Genomic DNA, 12,260 nt, shown 5'->3' on the forward strand with positions numbered 1-12,260 from the left:
TTCTTTATTCCTTTCCACTCTGAATTTACTTCTACTCAATAGTGGGGCTAAAAAAAGAAAACAAGGTGAACACTATTCTTCTGAGCTCTGATTCTTTGTTCTCTGCCCCCACCTCAGTACACCCAAATTTGCTTCAATATACCTTCAGCAGGGTGTTTAGCTTTGTTGCAGGTGTTTCAAAACATTTCTATTTTAGACAATGCCTGCAGAACCCATTGACACCTTCTCTGAAGGAACAGTTGCTACCTCAAGAAAAAGAAAAAAAAAACATAAGGCGGGGGCCATCCAGGCTGATGTGTATTGTATCTTTCCCATGGCTCTGTGTCTACAGAGAACGTTTCCCAAGGAGGAAGGAGGTTTTTTGGTGTCTTTTTGAATCAAGCAGAGGGATTTCCACTTTATGATCACCAGACATTCTTTTGAGATAAACAGGAGTGGATAAAGATCCTACATTCCTTTAAGCATACAGAATAAAAACCACTGTGAGATTCTAAAGGTTTATAAATGAAAAACCATCACCAAGGAGCCAAGAAGTCTGGCTTCCCCTTTGAATACTGCTCTCAGCCTCAACGAGATGCATTTTTTTGTTCAACTTTCTCACAACATTCACCTAACTCCACTTGCCAGCATGTTTTGCCAAATTAGAAAAACTGCTGCAGAAACCATCTGCTCGAGATTGCTTACATATAATAAAGTATGGCTCAATACAATGTATTGGAAATGTTTGGGGATCTTTACATGGGAACCAAAAGCAGCAGTGCTGACTCAGGCAGATCTCCCGCTGATGTCAGTGGGAATTGCACCTGAATGGGCTCTGCTGGGGCTGATACAGAGCTGGCTGTTCTGTGCCTGCCGCTGACTGACAGGAGAACATATGGTTATAGTTTAACAACACCAACTGTAATGGAGATGAGAAGGAAAGTTTATAGCATTTCTGGCTTGCTGCTCTTTTATAACTATCAAAAACACTCAAATGATTTGTACACGTCTGCTCTGTAACAGCTTTTCCCAGCTTCAAGTGAACACTGAGCAACTGCTCCAAAGTTAGGTCCTACCGCAACAGCAAAAGTTGATCTGTTGATATAAAAGCATGAACACCAGAAAGACTACATGTGAAGACTAAAATAAAACTTGATGGTTTCCCTGCAGATTGTACTACATTGTCTCTGGATGAGAATGCAGACATTTCAACACATCCCCAGTGGTTCAATCTGAAGCAGAAATAAAGCCTTTGTAGCACAGACTTTATCAGCCTAGTAGTGGGACACATGTGACAGCTGTTACACCAAAGGACAGTGGCTTCTCAAATTTGACTCCAAATGTAGGTGTTAGAAAATTACAGCCTTAGTAGGTCTAAAAGCTGAGTGTGTCACTCAGATTACAGCACCTGTGAATCGTGATCACCAAAGCAGCACCTCCAGGGAGATAAATCAATACCCCAACCCCACATGAGTTGCAGAGGGGTGAAGAATACTGAGAAGTAAAGAAGAGAAGCTATGATACATGTTCCCACAAGTCTTAACCACTATTGTAACAGAAGAGATTCTGAACCTTCAATAATTCCTAGGAAGGGGCCACATTAGAGAATCACATGCAGAGTAGGTAAAATATTTCCTTTTGCAACCCACTAATTAGCATGCACCCCTCACAAAGGTTGCAATTTGGTTGCAGTTCCCAGGCATGTGCCCTTTCCGATCGAATACTACAACAAACTCCTGTGTTTTGCATTACAGAGCTTCTGTTCCCCTCAGTTTATCAGCCATAGGAACACTGGGTGTGAGATTAGCTCAGCTGGTCAGAGCAGAGTGCTAATAAAAGATTGTGGGTTTGATCCCCATATGGGCCATTCACTTGAGAGTTGGACTCAATGATCCTTGTGGGTCCTTCCAACGCAGAATATTCTGTGATTCTGAAATTCACTTCCATAGAATGTCTAGAGAAGCCACACTCCTGTTACTCAGGCACAGGGACACAGTGAAAGCTGAAAACCATCACATCGATTATGTTTTTTCATGTAATGAAAGGCAGAAGTGGCAGGAAATTAAAAATACAAAGGCAAGGAAGATCTCACTCCAAATCTCAAAGGAGTGCAGCTTTGTAGTAAGTGATCATCCCCTCTGTCAGATATCCCCCAGAGTGGACCTCTGGGTAGGGATCTTCCTGCATTTAGGTGGCCAGGATAGAGATTCTGAGAAGTTTCAACTGCTTTGGTTGAAGGAAGGTAACAATTTAGCATTTGACCTCTGATTTGGGCAAAAGGCAATGCATGGCCACTTTCTAAATTATTGCTCAATTCCCTCCTGAAGCAACGTTTGCATTCCAGTAAAGGGAGCCTGGAGAATCAACATGAGGGACACAGCACCCAGGCTGGAGCTCACCAGCAGAGAGGAGACTCTTCCTGGTACTCCTTGTGAGAAGGTTCTCTGACACTTGTTTAGCCTCAATGCTTGATTCATCCTTACCTGTACTCTGTGTTTCCTATAAACGCTCTTGGAAGAGAATCCATTTGCACAGGGATGGTTAGGAAGAACACTGAAGTATCATTAATATTCTCCACAGTGCATTCTCATTACAAAGACCAAGAAAACTGTATCAAAAAGACTTTGATCTCCAAAAACATGGCCCTAATCCCATACAAAGGAGTTTATCTACCATCCACAGAATCACAACATGCAATTAGGAAACAGTAAAAGAAAAAAATTATCGTTCCTGTAGAACAAGCACTCCTTGGAAGACACTAAGTGTTAGAAAAAATATTTGAAAGTTAAAAGTAAGGATGTTTGGTTTAGAGGAATCATCACAGAAAGGGCACCAACTGACATTCCAATGCAACTGTAATTAGGTTAATTAACATACAGAGGCACCATTCGTTTGTCTTATGATATCAGTTCCGACTTTACCGTAACATTAAGAAGCTGTTGGCCTGGGTCACGTGAAAGAACACTTGTGTCACTGCAGTTATTCAAAGGAACACGAAGTCTGTAGTTACACACAGTAGAACACTAGCTTTAGGGAATGCTTACCTTACATGGACTTTGGGGGTGGAAAAATAAGATCTACCAGGATTGCTCTGCCATTCCTGAACAGGTGCTTACCTTGCTTACAACAGATCACTTGGCACAGCTTTGTTCTGCCTTTTGTGTTAGCTATCATAATTTTATAGCTCCTTCTTCCTACATACCTACTGAGACAAAACATTTAAATGAAATAAAAGCAAGCAGGAAAAGTAAAAAATGGGGATCACTGCAGTAGTTTCTTCCCCTCTGTTAAGATTAAGGGAAGGAATGCAGTATGTACCTCTCACCTTAAGTGAAAGCAAGTCTAAAATAATTCCATGCTGAAGCAGACATCAGCTTACAGTTAAGCCCAGACAAGCAAATATTAGTTATTTCATTTTTGACACCCCTGTGTTACCTTGCCCTTGTTGCTTCCACTCTTGCTTGTGTTGTTGTATCTCACATTTCTTTTTGCCAGCTGGAACTGTAATTCTGTTCCCAGAGGTGACTGAGAGCAGGGCAGCCCTCTGTGGGCTGTGATTTTGCCTGGATCACCAGTGCACAGCAGTCAAACTCCAACCAGCCTCAAAAGCACCAAGTCCCAAAGCACAGCTTGGCTCAGAAGTAAGGTTTTGTTCTGAGGAATCTGAGCAGAATGGTATTGGGAGCAAGAGCAAGGCCACACTCACGGTGAGTGGGACAAGTCAGGAATGGGACAGGACGTTGCCTGCCACATCTCTCACACAGGAACCCAGAACAGCAATCCCACAGAAGAATAAAACAGAAGCATTTGCAATGCTGCATGACGAACTGAACTTCACCTCTGGGCTATGAGCAGTACAGGTTTTAACACTTCATCAAAGGAGAGAGGAGTTTTACTTTGGACAGTAGACTTTATTAGAAATTTTCTCCTCATTCATCAGTAAATTCACATTAAAATATGCTGAAGGCAGCTCAGTCTAAACATTGGACATTCTGCCATAACAACAACTTCCAGTTTAAAAACTAAATAATGATTCAGGCAGATAACTTGAAACATGTAAGAAACGCAAACAGAAAGCAGCATCTTAAAAAAAAAGGGACGAGCCTGAAAAATTGATACATTTCAGATTGAGCTGGGGAGAAAACCAAAATCAGTCACCCCAAGATGGGAAACAGTTAAATGAGAACTCCACAGATGCTAAACAGATAAATAAACATTATAACCACACATACATTAAAAAGAAAACAAAGTACTTAGAGTTCATACCACATAAAAATCATAAATTTGTTCAAATAAAAAAAAGTGACAAGCTTTCTAAAATGTGAATATCCTAAATTCTTGGGACAAAGTGAACACTTTGTTTTAAACTGCAGAACTTTGGAGGGACTAGATTTGGTCTTGAAAACAACGAACTGCACCTTACTGTTACCAAGTCCAGAAACTGATCTGACACATAAACCATTTTTTTCCTCTCATGTTTTTAAACCACGTTCTCTTCTTCTACACAATAACCTGCTTTTTTTAAACATTAGAGCTTTTAGATATTATAGGCCTAATTATGTTGAGCACTGAACATGCAGAACTCTCAACAACTCTGCTTACCAAAGACAAGGTTTAAATATTTTTCAGAAGTTACTGTCAAGACTTTTGCTAATTTATTTTTATTTATTGGGGTAAAGTGTAGGAGAGAGAAAGAAAAAGAAAAATAAAAATCATAATATTGAAGAATGCTCTGTCCTGCAGGACAGTGAATCTTGCAGGTCAGATTTTCTATTGGCATTTACCAGAGGCAACAAAGATAAACCAATGTATGAGAGATGAGAATTTTAGCCTTCAGGACTGTAAACACAACAGGCAACAGGTAACACATGAACCTCAATCAAATCAATGTTTTCACATTCTTTAGTAGTCCCCCACAGTGACCTGCTTTCACTGGTTCAGAAAAAAAATATATATTAAAAATTAAATAACACTTAAGTGTCCATCACAAAGATTTATATTTTGCTGTAAACAATTTTCTGCCATTTGCATTGATGAAGTCCAATGTGAGGCCAGAGGGTTCTAGATGTCTTATTGGTACTGTAAATAATTTTTCAGAGACAGAGGCAAAGGTAGAATTTCTATGTCATGCAGGCGGTCTCTGCCAAGAGCAAAACGAATTGATCTTCGGCACAAGTCCATTAAAGGCAGGGGTTCCGCTGGAAAAACAGGAGAAAGAAAAGAAAGAGTTAATTTTTCAGCAGCTCCATTTACAGATGTTTTATTTATTAACAGAGATTCTGTATTCTATCGATCAGTCATAAAGATAGTAATGGTATTGGGAAAACCTTGGTATCTTGAAGCAGTTAAGATAATCACTAGAAACCAAGGCAGAATTTTCTATGTTTCACCCATGGTAAGGCGCTGCAAAGTTTCACACTAGGCTTCTTTATCTGTGAAGTTTACAATAATAATGCCAAACCACTCCTCAGGCCACCCTACTAAGCTGCAGCATGAGAAGTTCCTACATTTCCAGATCTCAAACAAGACAAAGAGTTTCTGTGTTTATAATACAACATTTGTCACGTTGTGTTAACGCGAACTACACTGGCAGCTCCTGACCTTTACATCCCAGCTCCTTCTGCATCTTAGGAACTGGAACTGGCACTTAGGGGTAACCAAACTTCTCAGCCAACAGTGCTTTTCCTTACTTTCTAGGAAGTTCCTTGGAAGAAAAAACCAAACAAAACACCCTCAAAAATCTAGAGGAAACATAACCTTTTCCTCTGTGAATGAATTAGGGGAGGAGAATTTGGCTGACTGGAAGGCAGGGTGTGTGTTCTGATATGGATGTACACCAACACCCCCAAAATATATAAACAACGTCTTCAGATGTCTCAAGTTTAATTTAATCAAAGTGAATTAAGTATCTGCCAGAAATGCCTCGCTGATAGCACTTAATACTGGAGACCCAAACACTGATCCCCAGCATCTCAAACCATCTCACCCCTACGTCTCATCCTGGCCTGCAAAGCTTGCACAGAACTGCAGGAACATCATGAAATTTCCACCTCATAGTAGCAAGAACCATCTCTGTGACTGCAGTGTTGGCAATGGAAATCTTTTTGCCCCGGGAACTGGAATAAAGCTGTGAAGTCTTGTACCAGTTACCGCTATCTTTAAGAACTCCAACCAGATGGATTTTTTTTGCACGTGCTGGTTTAAAAGGGTAAGAACTCAAAAGATTAAAGGAAGCTCTTCCTCTTTACATGCTAAAACAGAAGTAGTCTTAAAACCCTTACTAGCACTTTCAAATGGAGGGGAAAAAAGTCCTGTGCCTATACTGTAGTGATGACATTTTATAAACTTGACAGATTTCTTAAAAGCGCTCAACATTGTAGAGCACTCTTTTATGTGCCACGTGCAGGTTTACACACACTGTGTCTAGTGGAAGGTGTCCTCTCACAGCAGGGGGATGGAACCAGATGACCTTTAAAGTCCCTTTTAACCCAAACCATTCCATGACTTTATTCTATAATTCTGTGTTAATCTATCAATTTGTTAGCTGATATTTTTAAAACTACTTCCAAAAAAAAAAAAAATCATTGCAAATCACAAAATATCCAATTAAGGACTGGTTTTATACGCTGTAATTGTCTCCTCTGGTGACACACCACTGACTTAATAGATTTTCCATCATTTATCCCAGCAACACATTTGATTTGTGTTGTCCACGGTTCACTATGGTATTTCCCCAAAGTGGCTGCAAAAAAGCTTAGAAAGCATTCTGAAAGACTAAAGCTTTTTTAGCTTGTAACCCATTTCAGTGACTTGATATGGAGTCTACTTCTTGAAAATACACCTCATTGATAATTTTACCTATTAAAAATTACAAAATAAGAGCCCTCACATTCCAGTAACAAAGCAACATTTTCTACACATCGGTGATCTTAGTTTCAATTTTTTCCACAGCAGAATTATGAATGTTAAATCTTAAGGGATGAAGCTGTAAAATTCATTAACCAGGATTAATAAGCAGGAGCAAAAATAGCTCATGAGTTCTGGGACACAGAATACAACACATCTTACAAGTCTTACACCATAAACAACAGTTTTCTGAGTATCTTCCCACAATCTCTGAGGTCCCATTAGGAAGATATAAAATGAGGACTAGGAGTGTTTAAAGCCATTAACTGACCATGTGGTCTCTTTTTTTTTCCCTAGACAAAGGAATATGTAAAATGTAACCATCTGTGCAGCCAGGCACAGCGTCAATCCCAAACTTCAAAACACAATTTAAGGAAAGGTTAAATTATTTTTCAAGCTTGAAATGCGAAATGAATGTCTCCTGTCTCACTTCTACAGGGAATTTTCAAATGCTGAAGAAATGCCCTCAAGTGTTTGCAACAGCTGCTAAATTGCACATACTAAATGTGTTTTTGCAACTTGAAAATTGAACTATATTCTTTTTATTCTGCCCGACAGCAGTTCAAACCTACAACAAATTCAGAACAGGTTAGTCCTACAATACTAAATAAAAATTGTGTTTTCTGGGTGCTGGTTGTAATAACTTGAGAAAAAATTGTAATAAGAGCGTTTTAAGTTAAAAATTTATGTAGCTGTGCACAGTCCTAAATGAATAAAAATTAAATTCAGAAAAAGAAATAATCTTAATTTCAAAATAATTTATGGGACCAAGGCAGAACTTTAAAATTAAAGACTGACATTTTTCAGGCAGCCTAGCTCAAAAGAACCATCATTAACCATTTCGTGTGTACCTTAATGCCAGCACCCCCCTTTCACCACATCTCACATTTTTACTACATATTTTACAAAGCAGGAATAAAAGCACGAGTAACTCAGTCCTTCCAGAAAGGAAAGGACTGGTTCAACCTGAGGATGTTGCCATGCACCCCACCTGAAACACGCACACAGACTTGATGTATCCAAAACACTCCACAGCACATTCAAACGCTCAAATCATATTTCCAAAATGCTGTTTTCATTTGAGGTCATACAAATACTGCTGGGAAGAGTCTAATAATGCGAGGGTTGGGAAGATGAATACTCTGAGGCCACATCGTTACCTTTAACTTGGCTACTGAAAAAGCCTTTCTTTCACACCTTTAAATATTTACCTTTGAAAAACTCTTAAATTCAGGGATATTAACTGTTTGTCTGAACATCCCACTACTTCTAATGCATATTAGGTATACCAAGAGTTGTATTTTTAAAACAACCCCCAACAGATTGCAACTGGAACATTCAAGGCCCCCAGAAGAACCTGAACTAACCATTTTTCCAAAGTCATGTGAACTCCAGGAATGTCCTTGCCATTAGAAAAAGAAGGAATGAATTGCTGAGCTGGAATGCAAAATTGCAAAGAAAACATGATTCACAAGAATGGCTCTTTGTACAAAATTCCCAACCAGGCTAAGAAATCCAAGGCGAGACACTCCAGGGCAAGGGAGCAAGCCTTGCACAGGAAATCCAGCGCTTCCTCTGGGCTGCAGCAGCACTTGGGGAGGAACTGCAGCTTTTGGGTAACACAGCTCCATGCCTGGGCCAACTCCAGCCACCTTCCTGAACGTACTTTAACTAATCACCTTCTCATTCAAAGTTTACTCTGAGACCTCTTCACCCGAAGGTATCTCCTCGTATCTGCCATATTACAGGAAATTATTTTTCAAGAAAATAAAAAATATAAAAAATTAATTATAAAAAAAATACTGCTTAATTGACATGTCAGTGTTGAATTCCTGTGTCTCCCCGTCTGGTACCAGTAGTTTAAAAAAAGGCCATATCAGTCACACCCAGGGGAACACTTTGGGAGCACTCCTCTCACCCAGAGCTGCATTTCACCAAGAGGGCCACAACACAGCTTAAATGGCTATTTAACATAATAGCTAATAACTTAAAAATTCCTTAAATATATATTTGGTTACTTACATTAATTAAAATAGCTATTAAGTAACTATTCAGCTATGAATAACACAAAACTGTATTATTATACATACAGATACATTCATTCTAACGGTGTCATTGCTGGGTTAAGGACAAAGGCAAAGAAGTTTGTAACCAGACACAACCCTGTGCTTGTGAGCATTCCTCCAGTGCACATACATTTTTGAGAGCAATTTGCACATCATTACCAGCCGAAAAGTTCATTTAGTTTTGGCAACCTGCAGTTATTTAACAATCTGGCACTCCAGCAAGGCTGCCTCCTCTCTGCAAACAGGTTTTTGTAGTTGAGATAAAGGCATCTAGCAGCCGATAACACTAAATGTTATTAACTGCAATGTTACATATGGCTCACTCAAAAGAGCAGCTCTTAGCACACAACACTTATTTGCCAAATGACAACACTATTTTTTAAAATAAATTTGTAAAGCTCTAACAGCACCTCATGTTCATGGCTTTCAATAATCTAGGAAGAACGTATTTTTATCTCATGTTATCAAAGCAGATATAACTGGGAGGGGGAACCACAATCAGCAAAATTAAAGCTGGGTGAAGGAAGTTTTTATAAGAATTGATGTCACCAAAAATTAAGAATTTTTTTTTTTTTAGTTATTTCATATACATACCTAAGACACCAAGCTACCTTATATTTCCATAGTTTTGACCTTAAACTTACTAAAAAGCACTTATATTCAGTGATCCATGTTAATATTTCCAACTGCTGAAAGGCAGTTTTAAAGTTAGATTTAAAAAAAAAAAAAATACAGTGTTAGGAGACAGAGATGGGATAGCACATCATTAAATAAGTGGAGGACATCTCTCCAGTCCCAACTTTGCACTCCCCACAAGGGATGAGGCAGCTCATTAAGGAGCTGAAGCCACAATGCCTCAAGAAAGAAGTCTTGCAGAAGTGCTGCACAGCCAGTGCACAGAAAGCAGTCTGGAAAGGAGGAAAAAGCAGGATGGCACTGTTCCTATCCTGACGCCACTGTTCATATCCCAATGCCACTGTTTGTGTCCTACATGGCACAAGGTTTTCTGTATTTTCCACACTTTGTGGTTATTGCCCAGTTCCCCTTCCTGCTCCTGAGTCTTTACCTCTCTAAGTCAGCAGCACTCAGGTTTTGCCCAGCACTGCCTTTCACTGCTCCATTTTTACCTCATACTTTGCCAAGATCAGTGAGCATCATGATCTTCAGAGGGATGGTGTCTCCCAACGACTGATCCCTTGCCATGGAAAGGGCTCCAATATGGACACGAGGTATCAGTCCTACACTGGGCCTGCTCTGGTGGGACTCCCACATGCAGAAAGAGGGATGGGAAAGCTCCTCCACAGCTTGCCAGCACTCAGCTCCCTGATGTTTACCTGCTCCGAGGGACAATCCTCTGTCCCCCAGCAGTGCACTGAAGTGCCCACCGTATTACAGACTGCAGCATGCTTTTATTAAATCCTTTTTCCTCAATTTTCATCCCTCCTCCAGTTATTAAGACACCTGCTAAGAGGTAACGTGGCCTAAGTGTTTCCATTAGGGTGATTTAGAGTATGCAGAAATCTGTAACTACCATTTAATTATCACACACAATAAGAATACAAATATATGTAAGCCAGGAGTTTTCCTTCCAACCTTTCTGTCAAAGCTTAATTATTGTTTTAATTTTACACAGTACAGGCCAAATTCTTTCCAAAGCATAATAGGGTACATAAATACACCCCTTGTGACATATTTATGGCTTCCCTGATGCAACTGATGGAGAATTTGAGCTGTGTTCCTCAAATGGCACAATCTAGAGAAAGGAAATTGCAAATAATATATTAAAGAACACAGGCTACGACCAGCCATAAAAAATGCTAATAAATCTCCTAACAGCAACGAAAACTCGGACAAAGGATAACACTTATCTGTTTTCCCCACAGATGTCTTTAAGCTCTGTGCAGCCTAACTTTCTAAGTGAAGCACCTTAGAAATCACATTTAAATCACGGTCCAGGCGATCCAGAGCAATCACCTCTCTCGAGAATTCTGCAATTCGAAAGGGCACAGCGCGATTTGCAGGACAGCACTGTCATTTTCCCCTAAGTCCCAGGTTTATCCATCCGCCCCCGCCGGCAGCCCCTTCCCAGGCAGCTGGGAGCTTTGGCACTCGGTCCTCCAAAGCTCCCGGGTGGCAGATGGGGAGATGTTGTGTTATCAGGCACGGCTGATAAGGAGCCACTGTCTCCAACAGTTGTCTGCCTGCACAAATACAGCTCTGTGCTGTCCACACCCGCCCCTCGCTTTTAGCAGGCACGGTGGGGAAGGTGAAATACAAAAACAACACAAACACCGCCCTGTATTTGAGCTCACCCGCATCCCACAAAAATTCGGCACTTGGAATTTAGTATGTTAAAGGGAGAAAGGAAGGCAAGAAAGCTTGAACAGGGGGAAGGGCTCAGGGGTAACCCTCCCCCACACTCCTCTGCATGCCTTGGGCTGGGCAGGGAGGATTAGTTTACAGATACCTTTGGCTTTTAAGTGTTAAATGATGCAATTAAGGGCAGTTCAAAACTTCAATCAAGCAGCATTTAGCAGAATTAAGCAGAAAGAGCAGCAGTGAACAAGCAGATATTCTGCAGCATCATTTGTTTTCAGTTAATGCTCTCCAGCTGTGCTTTCTTGAGAGGAAAATGGTCGAAAAGCAGAACAGAACGAAAACAAACCAAAACCAAGCCCCAAAGCCAGTGGCCTCTTGTTATGGCTTCGATAAAGAATCTGTCCTTTCAGCACAAATACACAGCTCCGTGCAATGTCCTTTTTGCAGTTCAGAGCTTGTAGTCTCCTGGGAGGTAGACACAAGACTCAGACAACTGGTCCTGACTCATGAGCACCAGAGCCTAAATTCAATTAATTCAACACAGGCTTAAAATTTACTCCTAAAGATTTCAACTTAGTAGACTTAAGCATAGGCCTAAACATTTTTTTTAGTCGTATTGGTTATAGGAGTGTTTTTGGAAAAGTAATTTGTCTGTGTACATTTGTAGGAAGGCTATATCCATAGTTATACACACCTATACCTGCAGTGACCCCTCTTGAGAGGCTCCTCGTGGTCTCTAATAGTTCTTACCCTCTAGGTAGGTTTATGATCGACCCAAAAAAAGCCCTGATCCACCACATTTAATATGAAGAACAGGCACAGTCAAAGTCTGGCCCAGGCCAAATCTACAAGCACACCTCACTGGAAAACTCACCTGAAAATCCTCTTTTTCTGAATTACAACTGCTAATTTAAATGTATATATGCATCATAATAATTCAATTTCCATCACCACCTCCAAAACCACATGTACAACTCCTATTTTAAAACA

General features: G+C 40.2%; 1 protein-coding gene across 2 annotated transcripts in view; it reads right to left on the minus strand.

The window, feature by feature from the left end:
* Nucleotides 1–3,869: 3,869 nt before the first annotated feature.
* Nucleotides 3,870–12,260, minus strand: part of SPSB4 (splA/ryanodine receptor domain and SOCS box containing 4) — a 65,260-nt gene continuing 56,869 nt past the window's right edge. For both annotated transcript variants that reach the window (XM_008629560.2, XM_017728849.1), the window contains one exon: nucleotides 3,870–5,177. In XM_008629560.2, the coding sequence (XP_008627782.1) occupies nucleotides 5,050–5,177 (128 nt within the window). In that variant the 3' untranslated portion in view covers nucleotides 3,870–5,049. The remainder of the gene's footprint in view (nucleotides 5,178–12,260) is intronic.

This window comes from Corvus brachyrhynchos, unplaced genomic scaffold (assembly GCF_000691975.1).
Source record: "Corvus brachyrhynchos isolate BGI_N302 unplaced genomic scaffold, ASM69197v1 scaffold223, whole genome shotgun sequence".
In the NCBI taxonomy this organism is placed as follows: domain Eukaryota; kingdom Metazoa; phylum Chordata; class Aves; order Passeriformes; family Corvidae; genus Corvus; species Corvus brachyrhynchos.